Genomic DNA, 20,233 nt, shown 5'->3' on the forward strand with positions numbered 1-20,233 from the left:
ATATAATTTTTTAATTGGTTTCGTATCTATAGGGCACTTGCTTGGGCTTTCCCATGATGACTCCAAATTTTGTGAAGAGAACTTTGGCTCCATGGAAGACAAGCGCCTGATGTCCTCCATTCTGACCAGCATTGATGCTTCAAAACCCTGGTCCAAATGCACTTCAGCAACTATTACAGAATTTTTTGATGATGGTCATGGTATGTATTATCACACCTTGTGTCAGGTACATGTTGTTTTTTAGTGTGATCTGTTTAAATAACAACATTTTATGGCAGTTTGTTCATTCCTTGGTCATCTTCAGGACTATCTTGGAAGTGTTTGCAAAGCTAGGCAGCAATCTAAAAGGCTGACAGAGTCTCACCCTCCCTCCAATGGTTCTAATGCAAAAGAAAAGAAAGAGTTGGTGGAGTGTATGTTGGCAATACTTTGGTTTGGAAAATTGAGAGCTTTATTTAAAAGACAGAAATTAGTCTTCCCAAATGCCAGAGATATGAGCTCAGAGGGTCCTTTAAACAGAGGACACAAGGAAAGGGCTTTTTCCTCACAGAAATTAAAATGGGTGATATGATCTACCTAGAGTTAGACTACCAGTATGAGCTTTTGTTTTCATTAGTGATATTTATTATGTTTATAATGCTGTTACATTTATTACATTTGTAATGGCATTGTATTTACCTTGTTTATGTAGAGGGGGTGCAAGCAAGAATAAGACTCCTCTGTGCTGTATATGGTAAAAGTTAACTTCTGCCCCAGAAGCTTACCTTCCAAAGTCATGTAACTATTTGTTAAATATGAAAGTTACTCCTTAGAGAATAAGTGCAAAACTTTCATTTTCCAAAGGCAGAAATAGAAAAGCATAGTCTTCACTCTATAATGAATTTTAAAGTCTTCACTATGCTCCCAAAGCAACAGCAGTTCTTAAACAAACCACTGAAATTCCAAAATGCTGAGATAAAAATGACATAATTGAGTGAATAGGTCAAGTTGTTATGGTAACTGAAATGCTTATGGATAAAAACTATGGTATGTCTGCTGTATGTAACGGTTTGCTCTTAAATATTTTGTTGGCTGATTTCAGTGCTCTCTGAAATATTTGCTCCTGTTTTTCTTGATTGGAGAATGACTTAATTTTTTCTCTCTTTTTTATTAGATCCATTAATCTGTATTGTCCTGTTTTATGGTCCATATTGCTCTGGCATTAACTTAATTTTACCAAGTTAGATTCCACATACAAAGAGAACTTTCCCTTTTGAGTTTAATTATGAGGTACAATGTGGTTCACTGGGGTAAAAAAAGGGACCTCTCTCACCATCCATATATAGCCTCTTTCAGAGCAAAAGGAACTCTGAACTATGTTTCCTCTTCCGTTCCTCACCTGCTGCAGGCAAGTAGAAACATTGTTCTCAATGTTTCCCTTGTTTTTGTGACCTGAGTTGTCCTCTTCCCTATGTATCCAGAAAGCTGCTTTCTCCAACAGTAAAGCAAGCAAAGAAAGCATTTCTCCTACCCACCTCACCTTTGGCTTGTTTCTGTCTGATGGGTGCTTGAAATTTGGATTCCTATTCATGAGTTGGGCCCAGTCTCAATAATTAAGTAAGGTGGACCTGTAACAGTCTGTTCTACAGGTCTAAGAATATAACTCTGCCAATTTTTTCATGTAAAAATAGGCAAGAGCTTCACATCCTTCAGTGGTGCATTATGGTCTCCTTGTTCATCATGAGTGCTGAGTTCCTGTACAAGAAGGTTTGCAGTCCTCAACTTACGACACTTGCCATTGAATCATGGAATCAGAAAATGGTTTGGTTTCGAAGGGACCTTAAAGATCATCTAAATCCAACTTCCTGCCACGGGCAAGGGTACCTTCCACCTGCCCAACTTTTCACAAAGTCATGAATTCTTTGCTGCACGTAAAGGACTTAGAATCTATCAGTCCGTTAAGGAATAGGTTAGGGTACATTGCCCTTTCTAAAACTCAGGAGTATGTAAAACTCAGGTATGTAGTCTTAAAGTGTTATTCGTATAATGAAATAATCCATAGAAAATTTGAACCTCTCATCATAGAGGTCCATAGTCCTCTGAGAATTAATTTTATTACTGATACTATTGGTGTGATTTCAAATACAAAGTGTTTAGGGAATCCCTTTTCTTGGTAGGTCAGCCCTTCAGAGACCTTTTCTGAATAACAGTTGTCCTTTCTGTTAAACTTTATAATTTTACAGTTATTTAATTTATATCAAAGATCAGCCTTAACAGAATGCAAATGCTGTCTGTGAATTAAGAATGGAAGTCACTGATTTAAATTGCACTTTCCTCGAATTATTGTGCTGAAAGGACATACGTTATTTTAGGAAGAGATCTTACAGTTTTATTTTCTTCTCTCAAGACAGTGAATTAATCCATAGCTCCATAATTCCCATTTGTAATGCATATTTAGCATACCAGAAAGCACAGGAGCCTAGTAGAGCAATGCTGCCTTTCCAACTGCTTTGGGCTGATAATGAGACAGTGCAAACATGCCATAGTTCTGTGTTTCCTTCAGATTAAGTATGTGTCTTGTTTTTGTGTTTTCCTTAGGTGTGGCAGATGTACTGTCCCATAGTTTCAGTGTCCCTTCCTTTTATTTTCAAGAAGGTGCTCCCCTCCAATCTTGCCATAAAAAGAAGAAAATCCCATCTCTTTCAAATGCTGGTAGGGAGAGGAAACAACCCTCACTCACTTGGGTGTAATTTCAAGAAGTGCAGCAGGCACAGCGTAGATCTGAGTAGGCATGAGCGTATGAATTGTGCTTTGGGATGACAAACAAGGCATGGCAGCATTGGTGTGAGGAAATAAAATACTTCATCTGCTCCTTCCTATGAGTAAGCAAAACAAAATGTGAATGAAGTCCAGAAGTTTGGATCTGTGAGCAGTATTGTATTAAAATGAACAGTTAATGTCTTACCAAAGCTTTAAGTTAGCTTCCTATGTAGATTGAGATATTCACCCTGTACTGCTGTAATAGAAAGCATGACAGTCTTGACTCTAACTTCTTGGCATAACTTTGTCAAATACTCATATTCCTGTTTTATAAATTTGAAAAGTGGTATTGGGGACCCTATTATTCTTATAAAATGTGGATATTTACTATGTAGGTAGCTGCTTCTGAACTGGGTATTTAAGTTCCCATCATTGTGTGGAGGGGTCTAACCAATGGCATCAGCAGCACTGGCCGAGCTCATCAGTTGCCTTATTGGTACTGATTTACACTACAAAATTGTTTGCCTCAAAAACAAATAGTGTGGTGTAACATCTGACAGCTGACTGCATTGCAGACACCAGCATAACATACAGTTAAAGTCAGCTGAATAAATCCCGATACAAATGTCTTGTCCAAGGTCAACCAGGAGGTCTGGGAAGGATCAAGGTGCTAAATTCTCTGTCTCCTGAGGCCCGCACTGAGAACAATAAACAGCATTGTCATGATATCACCATTTTTTTTACACTCATGAGATGACCCCAGACAGCATTTAGGAAGAAAAGGCCCAGCTGGTGTCCAGAAGAGAGTGACATTTATTTCCATCTGCTTTTAGCAAAGCCTTTCCAAAGGTACTAATCACCTTTACTGTCATGCCAACTATGAGGCTGTGGTATGATTGCCTGCAATTTGTTGTGTTCAGCTGGAGTGCTCAGTGCAACCTGAAACAAGGACTGTTTGTATTTTAATTAATTTATATCCTGCTTATCTGCTTTCTACACAGATCTTGTTCCTCCTTTTTTTCCTCCAAGATACATTACGCAAAACGTTGAGAGAGATAATGAGAAGGCTTAATTATCACTGTCATCAGCCAACAATGTTGCTCTATTCTAGGGCACAAAGATGTTCTTTGGTACTTAGGACAAAAAAGGGGAATAGCAGAATATACATGCTGTGTATGTTGAAGTCTAACACAGTGAACTGAAGACCCCTCTGACTTCTCACCCAGAGGGCCCAGGGCAAACTTTTCTTCAACTTTTCAATTCCTTTTTACCATTGCATATAAGAGGTTGGGCCAGCTGGTGGTAAAAACACCTGCACTTCATTGCAGCCTGTCTAAACATAGACACTGCTACTCTCTACCAATTTATTTTTTTCCCTGTGGAGAATCCTTAGGGATGTTCACTGTGTTCAATTTTGAATTAATAGTGTGAGATCAGGTGGAACACTTGGCTTTATAGAAATTATACATTTCCTCAGAGCAGCATCAGTTCAGGGGAAGTTTGGATCTCATTCCCTTGTGTTCTGGAGGGGGAAAATGCTATACTTGTTATGTAACCTTACGAAACTTGTTTGTTACTCACATGTGAAAAGTATTTGAATAAGTTTTAACTAAAATGATTGGCAGATAAGTATATGCAAGGATGACACCTTTCTTTTTCCTCTAAATTTGGTATCTGTCATGGTGAAATGAAGTGTTATTATGATGTGCAAAAATACTGAATAACAGTTCTGAGAGTGTGATAAACTTCAGTATAGGTACAATAGCAGTGTATAATTGTCTCGGTTTGAGGGGAAAAACCAAAATGTTTTACCCACAAGCAGGGGAGGGGCCTCCTCCACAATAATCACACCACTCTTTATCAAATTTAAGAAAAGGAATTTTAATACAAGAAGGATAACTGCTATATATATATATATATATGTAAACAGACTAGTGCAACCCACTTCCCTAACACCATAAGAGAAAAAAAAAAACAACAACAAAACCCAGCAGGTTTTCCTCCGGGAGAAAAGGTTATACTTAAGTGTCCTTGTCACAGCTCGGCTGGCTGCAGAGTGAGTTTCAGTCCCTCTCCAGCGAAACAGACGAGCAGTGGGCTTTCAGATGGACTCAGTCTCTTCCCCCTGTGTTCCCCGTCCAAGAAGCAGAAAAGGTACGAGCAACCAGCAGCAAATCCAAGGCAGGCAGCAGCACGGCAGGAAAAGGTGGTCCGAAGTAGGCAGCGGCAAGACAGCCAGGGAAAAACCCCAGCAGTAACCAGCAGGGCAGCCTGCCTCCTTGGAGTCCCCACTCCCCCCTTCCGCCGAGCCAAGACTGAGGAGAATATCCAAAAAAAAAAAAACCAAAAGAGACAAACCTGCCCCCACCCCAGCGATCACAGTTAACTGCTTCTTTTGTTAACCGCTGGCCTGGGCAGTTAAGTGGCAGGGGAGAGAATTTACATAATAATCCCAAACTACAACAATAATACTGAATGATGACATGCTACTGACTTTGCATCATTGCCCTAGCAGTGTGTTAGCTTCTTTTCTCATCACATGGTATATATATGAAGTAGGATTTCCACTGTTATTTACTTTTACAAAGTGTATTTTTGCCAGAACTTTTGCCAATGATGTCCTTTTCAGAAACTTTAGAAAAAAGATAGGTGCTTCCTCACTCCTCATCCTGTCTCTAATATCTTACACTACAACAAATTTGGAATGCTAGGGTAATTTTAAATATCTTTGTCTCATGAGAGTTAGCATTGGCAAACCTTGTCTGCATTAAAAAAGTCAGCATAATTGAGATAAGGCTGAGGTAAATCAGGGTCAGAAAATGGAATAGGTTTAACAAGACAGATTTTGGTAGTCAGTGGTAATGCAGAAAGAATTTTTGGCTACTTTGGTTCATTGGCCTTAGTCTTTAAAGGAACAGAGTAACAGTTGCAATAAGTATGTGTTCTGGAAGGAAATCCCAAGTTATTGAGAACTGAGATACTTGATTTGTTTACATTCACTGCCATAGCTTGATATTCTATTCCATTGTGTGCAAGTAGTGAGATTTTTGTAGATAGGCTTTTTTCAGCCGAAGAATGCTGTGTAGATTCCAAAGTGAGGTAAATTGTGGTAAGTTATTTTGACCACGGATAAGTGAAGCTTGCTCAGACCACATACCCCTTTCATGAAGTGTAAAAGAGGTTACACTGACTAAATAGTTCTGCATGTCAATAAGTGAGGTTTTCAATAGCAAAAAAATAGCTCTTAGTAGATACCTAGAACATAAATGGAAATTCTCATGTTTAGAGTGTGCCAAACACTGTAGTAAATCTTAAAACACATAGGCAATTCTACATGTTCATGCTTTTTTTTCTTTCTGTTATTTATGGGGTTTTTATTAAATGGCTAGCCCTCTTCAAACTAACTCCATAAGCAGCTAAGTGTCATTCCTTAGAAGGAAAGTCCAGTCCAGATTTACCACCAGAATTAGTTTTGAGATGCACCTTTTATTTTAACTTTGGTCTGTTAGGTATTTTTCTTTCCCTTTTGTTATTTTTTTTTGAGGGGGGAGGGGGTTGGTAAGTGCCTCATTGGCTACAAGTCTGAGGTTTTTTCTGGCATCTGTGTCAAAATTCAGATGACACCTTTGCCTATTTGCTCACTCTTTAAAGCAAAAACCGATAGTATGGAATGTGTCCAGAATCATTGCATAAAGAAAACCAGGAAGAAAGACCAAAAGGACCTGAGTAAAACTCATTTATGCTCTCAGATTGGAAATAGGTAGCTCGACACCTAGTATGCTGCTGGGTAAGAACACAGTGGCAACAGTAAGACCTTGTGCAAAACCTGATGTCACCTCAGAGAGCCTTCTCATCCATGTCAGCTTCCTTTGAATGAGGTTTGCTATCATTATTGTTCTGCCTGATGGATTCCTGACAGATTTGCAGCCCTGCAGAAAAAACTCGAAGTGAGTAATAATAGATTGGATTGCTCTTCTAGGTAACTGTTTGCTGGATCAACCGAGAAAGCACATCATGGGCCCTGAGGAGCTCCCGGGACAAACCTATGATGCCATTCGTCAGTGCAAGCTCGCGTTCGGGCCCGAGTACACGGTGTGTCCCGGTATGGACGTGTGCTCTCGCCTCTGGTGTGCCGTTGTGCGCCAAGGGCAGATGGTCTGTCTGACTAAGAAGCTCCCTGCTGTCGAGGGAACACCATGTGGAAAAGGAAGGATCTGCCTCCAAGGAAAATGTGTTGACAAAACAAAGAAGAAATACTACTCAGTAAGTGACCAGCTGTGACCCCAGGGAATTTTAGAAGGTGTGATCCTCAAAGGTGCTGATTTTTGTGGGAGTTAATTAGTCTTCGTGGAACTCAGATTGAAAGCTGCCTTATTTTTTTAGCACATAATTGGAGTGAGGGATATAGGAAAAATGCTGCTGAGGTTCAGGAGGCATGTTTTCTTCTTGAAGTATGAAAGCCTTCATTTGTGGAAAAATGAGAGCATCCTTTCAGATTAAATGATTTGCCCATTCATTAAATCAGTTATCAGGACATAGCTCTCTGACTTCTTGGCCATGAAGTGCAAGATAAATTAAATCTGTAAATTTAATTTGCATCCTTCCTCTGAAAGGCCTCAGGACCCCAATTCCATTGAAGGGAAAGATGGATGAAGTTAATACAAAAGATAATTTCTGAAGCAGAAAAGTTTATAACTCCAGTGACAGAGTCCCCTCAGTCCACTATACATCTGAAGAGTCTCCAGGCTCACAAGAACCATCGGTTCAGATACTTCTAGGTTTACTGGGTAGACAGGAGCTACAGAAGAGGTGTGGACTTGTAGAGCTTTTTGAAAATATTTGCAAACTATGAAAGCCATTTAAATCAAGCTACAGCCCTTTTAATACCCTTTTTATGGATTTATAGACTTCTATGTGCTATTGCAATACTATTTCTAGGTAGCCAGCCTAGCGGAGTTGACAACTCCATCTCTTGCCAGTAATTCAAAGCAATACCTACACATCACAGTAATTAGATATAATTAATCATAGATTAGCTTTATGAACATATTCTGGGAGCCACACCTCTTGCAGCCAGTTTAAGGGGCCCTTTTGGTAGGAAAATCAAAAAGTAAGAGAGCACCACATGATACTATGGGCACTATTTCTGGTGCATGGGTGTCTTCCATGAGACAGTGTGAAGGCGACTGTGCAGAGCAAGGCCTAGTATTACCTTTGTGTGCACAGTGCCAAGTGAAATGCTGTCAATGTGCACATAAAAGTCAGAAATTAACCCTGCTGGTAGAAGGAAGGCTCCTGAGATCCATTATCCATGATTAGAATCACCAAGAAATTGCCTTCAGTGAAGAAAATACTAGCAGTGACTTCAAGATGCCACAACTTTATTCATACTTGGATGATGAACTTACCTCCTGCTGTTCCTTATGTTGCAGGCTTCAAGCCATGGTAACTGGGGCTCCTGGGGACCTTGGGGACAGTGCTCCCGTCCATGTGGTGGAGGAGTTCAGTTTGCTTATCGCCACTGCAATAACCCAGCTCCCAGAAACAATGGCCGATACTGCACGGGCAAGAGGGCCATCTACCGCTCCTGCAACATCGCTCCCTGCCCACCCAATGGTGAGTGCCTTCATGCTCCAGCCTGTCTGTTCATAGACAGTAAATATTGAGTATCTGCTGTGGAAAGACACAACAAAGGTCTACTGTAATTTCCCCAAAATGTATTTACCAAAGCAAGACATTAATCATTAATACAATATCGTAGTTATTCACCCACATCCCCCACCAGATGCCATAGAGAAAGGACACTTGAATGAAAAAGAATTTCAGTCCTGGAAAATGAAATGCAATGCAAACTTTAGACTTTTAATGCTTATTATGCCATGGGAAGATTTCCAGGCTAAAGCAGTTGAAGGATTGGATGGCCAGTTCTAAGTAAAGAAGGGACATGATGTAATTTAGAAATTATGTAAAAAAGAAATTGAAAAGAAACTGAAATAATAAATGGACATATTGATATTTGCGGTGTGGTATGAAATAGCCACTAATTATGTGAATAATTCTGCAGCTAAGTCTTTTCGACAAGAGCAATGTGAAGCAAGGAATGGCTATCAGTCTGATTCAAAGGGTGTCAAGACGTTTGTTGAGTGGGTCCCCAAGTATGCCGGTGTACTTCCTGGAGATGTCTGCAAGCTCATCTGCCGAGCCAAAGGAACTGGCTATTATGTGGTGTTTTCTCAGAAGGTAATGGGAGCTCCAGTCATGATTTCATGATCCAGTGTAAAAGTGTCCTATATCTTAGAAATCTTTCCCTCCAACCAGGGAAAAGAAGTTAATTCTATGATTCAAAGATTTCACTGTGTGATTGGATTTAATTGGTCCACTGGTTAGGCATGAGGACCAGAACTGGCCTCTAAAATGAGATAAGTTTTTCCACATCTCAGTATGTGAATTCATGAGAAATACAGGCGTTTTAGTGCTCTCTGCACTGGTTTGTTCTCAGTAGTGGATAAAGGAGTTTCTGCTTGGAGTTTTCCATTCCTCTAGAATTTTCTGGAGGAGAAAGAAAAAATACTATGAGAATAAGGGTAATTTTAGCCCTGAATTATAGTTAGGGAGTCCAGAGTAACTCTTACAGAGACAATAAATATAGGTTAATTAACCAAGCAGTATGGATGTGACTTGTGGTCAGTTTGTTCTATCAGATGCAGTTAAAACTGAAAGTTACCTGTCACTGCTTTCAGCCCTTGGCTAAATTGCTTTTGTGCTGGGAATGTTAGAGAAACATTGTCTGGTCGGGCAGGGTAGGTTCTCTGTTCTGATTAGGTGACATACATAAGGAACTGTGTTCTGCCAGTCAGATCCAAAAAAGTTAATCTTTTCTGTGGAGTTTTAACTGAGGCTCATTATGATTGCCCAGGTAACTGATGGTACTGAATGTCGACCATACAGTAATTCAGTCTGTGTCCGAGGAAAATGCATCCGGACTGGTTGCGATGGCATCATCGGTTCCAAGCTCCAGTATGACAAATGTGGGGTGTGTGGAGGAGACAACTCCAGCTGCACAAAAGTCATGGGCACCTTTGCCAAAAAGAGGTATTTCTCTCAAGCATTGGTAAATGTATCTTGTTGTGCAAATAGTAGCTCTGCTATGTGCTACTTTCTGTCTCTAAATGCAATTTGCTTTCATAGGAAGATTAAGAAAAAGGTATATTGCATGTACTTTATTGCATGTCCAAATGTATATAGCTGGTTCTTAGCATTACCCTGAAACTGGCAAATCATTAACTGGCCAAACACTGTACCAAGTTAATTTCTGACACAAAGTGCCAGTGATGCAGGTGAGCACCCCATTAATGGAAAGCCTGCCTAGAATAAGGCATAGCAACTCGTGCTATTTGCTAAGCTGTGTCAGATGGATTGTGGTTTCTAGAGGAGAGAGAAAAAGAAAGAGGAATGAATCAGAAAATTTTTGGGATCAGAATTATCTCCATATCTGTGAAATTTTGCATTTCCCAGATGCTTTTGCATTAGCAAGTTACACCCTGAGAATGTTTTCTCACATTATCTATTTTGAATGACAGTGGGAGAATCCCACCTGATTTTGTGACACACATTCCTTTTATTAGTAATGGAGAGAAGCAGACCACTATAAACATTTTCCTTGACAACTGAGAGGGATTATACCCTAAAATTACCTTTTCACACTGCTGAGTATGTGTGGAGTTTAGATAACTAGATGAGATGTCGGAAGTAAACATCAGCTTAAGCGAGACTATATCCCTTCCTGTCCATTGGCATAATATCAATCTCCAGGTGGATTTTTTTAAGTCAAAATATTTAGAGCAGTTATCCATTTTTTCTGTCAAAGTTAACCTTGTAACTGTACTAAAACTTCATGAGTTGAGTAAAAAAAAAAAAGAAAGGAACCGCGCCCATGGTTTTCCCTCACCACACCGTGGGGGCAGTAGGCTTTGTCCTGAAATACCAATGTCAAGTAAGTCTCCTTTCTATCTGAACTCATTTTCCTCCCTTTTCAATTTTTAATAGAAAAATGAAGAATTTTATTTATCATTCATATAGATTCCAGGGTCTCAGAGGACTTCTGTAGTGATCTATATGTAGGAACTTTTAGTAATAATTTCTATTCAGAATCAGTGACTGCATTAGTGTAACGTCTTTTATATATAAACTTGATTTTGTTTTATGTCTTTCAAATTCCTACATAGCATATTGAAAGCTACTAGAAGTTGAAATATGACCCCTGAAATGACCTTTTATTTCTATGCATTTCAACATACTGAATAATAGCAGTCAAAAATGGCTTTGCAAGTGAATTTATTCTAAAAATAAACATAACTAATCTTCTTCCTGCTAAACCAATGATTGCTCTCCTAACAATGCCAAAACACCTGACATGAGACTAGCCAGAGAGTAAAATATAAATTCAACCTTGATGCATTTAAAACATTACTCCATTTAGAAAGTAATAGTCAACCAGCCCCAGGTATGTTATAACTGGATTTTGATTGAATTTTGGACTGACAAGGATTTTAATTTTACTTGAAATGTTTAAGATGATTCTTTTATGCAAGCAATTGACTTTAAAATAAATCCCTCATTAAAATAGTGAAATCTTATTTGTAAACAGTTTTTACAGTTGTGTATGAAAAGGCAGTAACTGCAGTAAAATTGTCTTTTCTCCACTGAAAAATGGCAGCTCATATGTTGCTGTCCATTATAAACCAAAGAGTAGCACTCTGTACATTAGGTGTGCAGGGAATATTAAGAGCCCAAGGAGAAACTCTTATTTCCCATTGCAGACAATTACCATACAATATTTGTTTGTACTTTTTTTCTTTCAAAGCAGACAAAACATAATCTTCTGGGAAACTTGATTCCTAAGATCTTTTTTTAAAAGCTGTAAAGGCAAATTATCAGAAATTGGGAAAGAGGCAAATTGATCCTGCACATACTTCTTTGTGCACATGGAGTGTTACAGTTCTTTGTGCAGATGACTTGAATTCTTCTGTACTGCTTTTAGTTTTTGAACAAACGATTTTATAACTTTAATAGCATTTTTTAACAGACTTATTCTGGCAACTGTTATGTAAAAATAGTTGTGCAGTGCTGTGGAGCAGAGTCTCCAGCCTGTTTTCCAACATATTCCTTCATCTTTATGGAAGTGCTAAATCAGTAGAGTTTTAGTCATTGTCCCATAACTGCTGGAAATGGCAAAGATATAGCACAAGCATTTCATTTGTAGAATGTGCAGTCTCTACTTATGCAGCCAGAAGTTCTCAAAATTAGCAGTCTGCTCTTTAAACAATCCCAAAGGACACCTCTTCACTTATGTATTTTAATATATATTTTAATATATATTTCTAATATATATTTTAATATATTTTAATGTTTTTCTCATTAAAACGTTCAGATATAGAATACTTGCAGGATAGTTCTGTCACGGATTTAGAAAGGGAAATGTGTGTCTCCAAATCCAGCTGGTAGCTTATAGCTATGTACAGTCTTTAGGGGTTTTTCCTATGTATTAGTAAAGTTAAAATAACATACTTGAGATAGTGATAAGTTCCAGCACACTTGCAGGTTTTGAATGCTTGTCCCTTTCAGTAAAAATATTTAGTATCTTTTTCTAAATCTGACTTAAGCTATGCCATAAGTAGCAACAGAGAGAACTCTGCGATGATACAAATGAAACATTTGTATGCCCCTCTTACTAGACACTTGACAATTAATCTGTGGGTTTATGAATTTCAAAGTAAACAAATTTTTTCTCAGTGATCAAGATTATTTTTAAATGTTCCCAAGGTACCTTTACCCAGCTGTTTCTCTGCTCATGCTTTCCTTAATCATCATTATAGCAAAGACAGCAAGAAACAGCTGTAACCAATGCATATCTCATCTTTTCCTTGGCAGGCAATGCGTGCATCGTATTTCATATCTCCCACCCTTTGGTGAAATATAAAAGCGATCTGTTATTTTCATTCCTTGTCAAACTGACACACATAAAATTGTTACTAAAGCTAAAGATTAAGCAATCTGAAAGAAGTGCAATAGAAATTTCTTCAAAACAACACAGTAGACTAACAGTAGAACTGGGCCAAATTAATGTTAGATGAGCCGATGAGCCTCAGTCCGGATGGATTTGGGGCCTGAACTGAAACAAAGCAAGATGCGTCATACCAGTGATTTTGTGAAGTATTGCAGCAAGACTTGAGGCTTATTTCATGCTAGCTACTGAATACTCTTCTTTTTGTCTCTTCATTCAGCAAGGGTTACACAGATGTAGTGAAAATCCCTGAAGGGGCAACCCACATCAAAGTTCGGCAGTTCAAGACTAAGGACCAGAGCAGGTTCACTGCCTACCTGGCCCTGAAGAAGAAAAATGGTGAGTACCTTGTCAATGGAAAATACATGATCTCTACTTCAGAAACAATCATTGACATCAATGGGACTGTCATGAACTACAGCGGCTGGAGCCACAAAGATGACTTTTTGCACACAATGGGACACTCTGCAACAAAAGAGATTCTTATTGTGCAGATACTTGCAACTGATCCAACTCAGCCAGTGGATGTCCGCTACAGTTTCTTTGTACCAAAGAAACAAGGGCAAATGACTAATTCTGTCACCAGCAAAGTGACTCCACAGCTCACGCAACCCCGCTGGGTTACGGGGCCGTGGCTTTCTTGTTCTCGAACATGTGACACAGGATGGCACACCAGGACTGTCCAGTGCAAAGACAGGCATGGAAAACTAGCTAAGGGCTGTCTTCTTTCTCAGAGACCATCAGCATTTAAACAGTGCTTGTTGAAAAAGTGTTAACCTGTGGTTGTGATCTTCTTTAAAAGAGGTTTGATTAAGCCATTGTTGACATACTGGTATTAGGTCTGCCCAGACAGAGAGAAGCAAAGGTGTCAATGTACTTACATACAGTCTCAAATTATGGGCAGAATCTGCCTATTTGGACCAAATGAAGATGTGCACTGCTTTAAGTAATAGTAGGGTGATCTTAATATGTCAAAAAAGTAGGCATTAAAGTTATTACATGCCCTCTGTGTCTGCAAAAAAAGTAAAATAATGCAAAAGAAGAAAAACTAGTGAATGGAGGAGCCTGGGATATTTGAAGGTTACAGAATCATCTCCCCTTTTTCACCTACCTCTAATACAGTATGTCTTTAGAAAACATCACATGTACAACCCCACGGTAGCTTATTTTATACTGTTTTGTAAATATCTTTCATCTGGTATGTCACTTTATATCACTTGGTTCTATTAAAAAATCAAAAGACAAACTACATAGGCAAAGTGATTGACCAAAGTATATCTGCAGCCCTTGTGGACTCGGTCCATTCTTCAGAAAGGGCCACAGATGTTTTACTGGAAAATGAAGAACTTACTTCTGCTTTTAAAAAGTAATACCTTTTGGTTTTGACAAAAGGAAATACATTTTCATGCTAGGAATTTCCTGCCAAGTATATCATTATTCTATGGCAAATACTGTGTTTCCACCAAGAAATTCTCAGGAGCATTGCAGCAGCTTGCAGACCAGGGAACCTCACATGTACATGGCTCAAATACCAGGACTATCAGCAACTCCTCATTGTGTGTGTCAGGCACTCACGGACAGAGGATTTGGCTGCTAAGAGGAATTTGTGTACACTGTGCTTGTAAACCTTTCACTAGTTCCAGCTTTGCCACAGCTTAGGGTCCCTTGTCAATGAACAGTAGCTGCTAGCTGCTTCCTTCCATGAAACAAAGGCATACTGTATTTTGTAGAAACTAGTTAACAAAAAACTACAGGTAACATAATCAAGTGTCTTCAAGCTCAGATATTCTGAGGCTGTGTTCAACTGCTTTTTCTGTTATTTTCTCTATGGCTTACACCTTGAATCTAACAAGAGGCTATAAAGGTAAAAAAAACACAGCAAGCAGTTCTTATTTTATCACTGTTTTGTCCATCATATCTAACTCTGGTATTCATCTTACCAGCAAAAGTTTGTAACTCTTTGTCCTTTTTCATTGTTTTGTGTTTGTTTGGGGTTTTTTAAAAGCTATAGAAGGCATTCATGTTTTGTGTATCTACCACATTTGGGAAGAAAAGGGGTCACTAGGAAGTCAAACCACATCAGGATGTGGAGGACTTGTCCAGTATCAATAAGACTGTTTCCACAGTACAGGCAGTAGCTCATAATAGTTATCATTGGCAGCAATTCCTGAATACCAAATTGTCTGATAGAAGTTCTGTAACTGAGGATGGGCATTTCCCCTTATGCAGGTGGAAGCCTGATAGCGATCCTGTTGAAATTCCTTCTTCATATCAGCAGTCTTTAAATTAAGCCCTAAGATAACAGGTACCAAAAGAAATGGTTAAAAAAATACTGATGAAAGTACAATCCTATTTGTCTTTTATTCCTTTGTTCATCCACATAGGAAAGTACAAGACTGTAGGAGGATTTTCAGACAAGCCTGACAGCTGTGAGTCAGTGGTACTCAAGCACTGAAATACATGAGGCTCTTCTGAAAATCCCAGGCATGAAATCAGAAGGGAAGACTTGCTGTAGTGTGTAGCAAGAAGGGCAGGTCTGGCTCCAGGCTGACACAAACATGTTTTTGGAACCGTAGTGTGTTTGTATGAACTCTTAGAAATCATGTGATGATTTCAAAACAGCATAGAGTTGCTACATCTACAGCTGTGAAACCTGGAAAACTATCTATTTTTGTACCTTGTTCTAAATAAACAGTAACAGAGGCAGGGCCTCCTCCTCTGTTAAATGGATCACCAACAAATGTTACTAATCAGCTTTCAGAAACTGTGTGGCATTCTGTTGCCTATGCAAAATTGTGGATCTTGAGGAAAACTTCCCATTTAATCTTCATCTTACCCTAGGAACTGAGAGTCTGTGAATATTTGCAGAGTGCTTGAAAGTAAATATTTATGCCTTCTCAACCTGTTAAAATAAGATCACTTTGGGATGCCTTATTTACCTTTTAAATAATCAAATTTTTATATTTATCTATATATTACACATGTTCTAGAACCTCTCCACAAAGTCCATAACAAATAGAAACCATCATGGAAACACAGGAGATTTAATGTGTCTCAGCATAGACTTGACATTTGTCTCAGCTGCTGCATTAAGTGGTATTTGGTTTTCCTATGTTTTTTTCATAATAGAGGCAGAATGTACAAGTATATGTGTTTTCATCATGGTAGTAATTTATTATCTATTCAAACAGGACGATGAAACTTTGGATGCTATTTAGGCTCCAGAAGAGTAATACCATACATGGCTATAAATTTCAAGCTTCCTTAGATCAAGAGTATCTTTTCCACTGAAAGAGTTTATTTATAGAAATAGAAATAAGTATGAGAACAAACCACTATAGTGACTTTGCCCTTTTCACCAGTGTAGCAACGAAGCAAATTATTTTAAGCAAAGAGCAGTTGCCTTTCTGTGGTGGGAGGGCAAAGGGGACAGACCAAGGCAGGACCCTAAAAGCCCAAGATAAACTAGTTCAGCTGCTGTAGCTAATACTTCCTTTTTTAAGTGTTCTTGGTAGTTAAATTCCAATCCCAAACCTTCCTTCTGTAAGTCATGGCTATCTAATGTAAGTCATGAATGAAAAATGGTTGCAAGGTATCTGACTTTGTCATGTCCACATCTATTCTCACTAAATTCTGTGTCACTCAGCCTGTTACATCATTGTTTACATTACTACCCAGTGGTGCCAAGCTGGATTCAAAAATGCACCTAGGGGATAGAAACCCAGAGTTTTGCTCTTGGCATAGTAGGGAACAATCCTCAGTGTTAAATTCACACTGACTTTGGGACACACTTCAGTGCCCTTGGGTGAATTTGGACCTCTAAGTATTGGTGGTTTTTACAGCACCTGCTTTTCAAATAAGAGATTCTCATTAGGAAAAGCCTGTTAACTTTGTTTTGGCTGAATACAAGAAATTAAATTTAGCTGCCCTCCTGCGGAAACAGTTTTATCACAAGGGGGAGAGGGAATAATCTTGTGGACTAATAACAACTGTTTAAAAAGAAAAAAAAAGGCAACACAGCACTGAAAAAAATAAAATAATTTATTGTTTTTACAACTGGTATGTGAATGGATGTAATTAATTTATTTATTCTTATTTAACAAAATACCAATTGTGCAAATTCTATATTTAAAATGTTTTGCTATCATCTCTGTCTCTCTCTTTCTCGCTCTCTTTTAATTTATGCTTCAGGTTTTTGTTGAAAGTATACCTTATGAGTTTACATAATATGTGGCACTGGTTATTCTTTTGTATGATTTTATTTAGAAAACTTTCTGCATGAAACGGGAGTATATGCGTATACATGTATGCACACTGTATAGATGTATATTCTTTTTCTGCTACCATCATTTTCTTAGAGTAAGTTCTAGATTTGTAATTTTGTGACACCTCGTGTGCAAACTTCCTTGTTACACTTCACTTCAGAAATCTCTCAACTCGAGAGTCACAAAGGTCTGTGGACCATAAAAAAAATCCCCATAATGGCTCCTGAAAAAGTCAGACAACAGATTTGCTTCACTTAGATGTGTGCAATTCATTCTGCACACCTCAGACTGACCACTAAAGCTGGTGATTTAATTGTAGCAGGCACAGACTTACAGTAACTGCGAGTCCCCTATATGTGAATGAAGTCCCTCTGAGTTGCCAGCATGGCAAGTGAGTCTTCTCTCATGCAGGTTCTTATGTTAAAGTGTAAACATTAAAGAGAAACTCTTGGGTGCCTCTTTAAAAAAATAGCTCAAACAACATATGATTTGGTTTATGAAGAAGGAACCATCAAAACTACTTTTTCAATTATTTCATTGTTAATATACATATATACATATGTATGTATGGCTATAAAAAGTCAAAAGCCCAGTTTGGAAGGCTTTGCAATGTTTTACTTCATTGCATTCTAGCTTTTTGCACCACATTAGGAAAAGTTAAATGTGAAAAAGCCAGTAAACCATGTTTCCATGAAAATAACCATATCTGTTTGCTTCCACTTTTCACCCAGTTCAGCTACTGCAGAACTCAAGAGAACTAGTACTGGGTCCAGTGTAAGGGGAAAAATGTGATACAGACAAACCTACAGCTTTTCTGCAGTTTATTTAACAATAAAAATTACTCCTGTAGCCAATTAACTGAAAGGGCAGTACTACAAACTGCACATAAACAATTACAAGCTGTTGAAAGTTCCCTTGCTTACCAGTGCCCACATTCACCCAAGTTCAATTCCAGCTCAGTCTCTCTGTGCAGTCCCTGTTGCCACCCAGGCAACTACTGAAGACCCAGAGCCAGCCATGAGGCTTTAGATGACTTAGTGATGGCCAGTGCATGATGCTGCCTTCCTCAAGACACAATCCAAAATCCCAGGGAATGACTACAAGCTGAGACCTTGATCTTCAGGGAAGGCTTTAAACAGGATTTGTGAGGATGTATAGGTAATAAGGGACCTTGATGATCTTCAGGGAAGGCTTTAAATAGGATTTGTGAGGATGTATAGGTAATAAGGGACCTTGATGATCTTCAGGGAAAGCTTTAAAATAGGATTTGTGAGGATGTATCACTAATAATTGTGGGCTTTCAGCAGTATGTTTAGGTGAATGTTTCTCCTCATGCTAATGAATGCCATGCTGTTCTTTTTCACTTAGGAAGATGGAGCCTATGACAAGAGGCAAAATTAGATTCTCTGAGCATGAGCTGCAATTTTCAGAAAAAAAAGGTGCTAGGTTTGTAGGGATTTGTTCCTTTTTTTAATGAAGTGATTAATTTTTATGCTACCAGAGTGCATCACTGCATTCCTACTTGTCATTTGCAATATTTTTGGGAGGGGTTTTTCTGTAGGTACTCTGATACCATCCTGTGTGGTAAAGCTTCTTGCTTTAAATAATATTGCAAATGCAAACATTTCTGGTTTATCAGGTGTACCAGTAATCATTCTTAATGTAAGAGAAATTAAGTCCTCAGCTGGAACCCCAAAAGGTAGCTTTGGGCCTTAGAAGATTTTATCACAAGTGCAAGTTTTCAATGACAGAGTGTAAAATTTGAAATGCCCAAACATAGGTGAGTAGTGTAGGAGCTTCTCTCCAGACATACCATACCAAGCACCCCAGTACCATCCCACTGCTCTGCACACTGCAGAGGTACAAGTTGCCAACAAAACCCACAATGTTTTTTGCCCTGGAAGTTGTCTATGGGGGCTCACGGTCACTATAAGGACAGTAAAATCATCTCCACGCACATCAGCCTGGCTTAGTTCATGTTGAAACACATACATGGGCACATGTAGAGCTTCCCTGTGCCTAAATGCGAGTGCATATTTTTTTTGTGTGCATGTGTATGTTTGTGTATATATAAACATGTACGTGTACATAAATACAAAAGGAAGAAGTATTTGGGTCTCCATTACTCCCACTCGCAGGAGGGAAAAGTTGCACTGGGTTTATTTATACCTAAGTAAATTTAGAATAACTTCATTACATCATTTGGCTTTGCAGGAGGTGCTTCAAACTGATATCACTGTGACAGCATAATTTTTAATTAATTTATAGTAACTGGTTTGCACAATTTATCATAGAAACTGTGAAATCTTCAAATAGTTTTTCATATGAAACATAGTGACAGTGAAGCATAAAGGTATTGTTAAAATCCCATCAGATACAGGAAATAATATGCTGAGTTCAAGTTGGAGCTGGCATATACTCCTGTATAGCAATAAACACTTCTAACTTCTAGAGCCAGACCACCTGCCCAGCGTCAGACAGATAAAATGAACCAGGTATTGTAGAAAAGACTAAGGGGAAAGGACAGTGTTTGGTTTTGCTTAGTTAACTTCATGTGCCTGTGGCATCAGCATATTCTGGTAAGTGTCACTGTCCCTTACAGATAACTTGGATGAAATACCAGTACCCTTTGAAAAACCAGGATGTGTCACAAAACTTTTTTTTCATCCTAGTATGTGTCTAATTGAGGAGAGTTAACATTTTTAGAGCACTACTATGTCAGCCAGTTTACATCCTAAAAATATGTTATGCAAATTTGAAAATTTGAACTGAATTGTACAAGGTCTACACTGTACTATGAAACATTGAAGGCCAATATTTTGTTTTGTGAACTATTAAGTATGTACAATTTACCAGTTGTAATCTTGAAACATTTGATTCTGTGATTTCAGTAAAAGTAATAAACTGTATCATAGGTCCAAAATACTTATTTATATGGTTTATTTGGAGCCACTTTCCTGTTTGTGCCCCACTACAGGCAGAGGAGCATAAAGAGCTTGAGCTGATCCTGCATTAAGGCATAAATATTCTTTCTGTATGTAAATACTGAACTTTAGTTGTGGTGGGGTGGAGTTCCAGCACAGTGTTTTGGGGAGTCAAGAAACATAACAGGAAAGTGCACAAGGTGGTATGCAGTGCCCCTTCAGAGCCTCAGAAAAGATTTCTA

The 20,233-nt window shown here is 38.5% G+C and overlaps 1 protein-coding gene across 1 annotated transcript in view; it reads left to right on the forward strand.

Annotated features, from left to right (window-relative positions):
- ADAMTS5 (ADAM metallopeptidase with thrombospondin type 1 motif 5) overlaps positions 1-19,992 on the forward strand; it is a 46,304-nt gene extending 26,312 nt beyond the window's left edge. The window contains exons 3-8 of the mRNA XM_071562838.1: positions 33-200; positions 6,719-7,002; positions 8,172-8,355; positions 8,804-8,979; positions 9,656-9,831; positions 13,023-19,992. Of these exons, the coding sequence (XP_071418939.1) occupies positions 33-200; positions 6,719-7,002; positions 8,172-8,355; positions 8,804-8,979; positions 9,656-9,831; positions 13,023-13,578 (1,544 nt within the window). The 3' untranslated portion in view covers positions 13,579-19,992. The remainder of the gene's footprint in view (positions 1-32; positions 201-6,718; positions 7,003-8,171; positions 8,356-8,803; positions 8,980-9,655; positions 9,832-13,022) is intronic.
- The last annotated feature ends 241 nt before the right edge of the window (positions 19,993-20,233 follow it).

This window comes from Pithys albifrons, chromosome 1, assembly GCF_047495875.1.
Source record: "Pithys albifrons albifrons isolate INPA30051 chromosome 1, PitAlb_v1, whole genome shotgun sequence".
In the NCBI taxonomy this organism is placed as follows: Eukaryota; Metazoa; Chordata; class Aves; order Passeriformes; family Thamnophilidae; genus Pithys; species Pithys albifrons.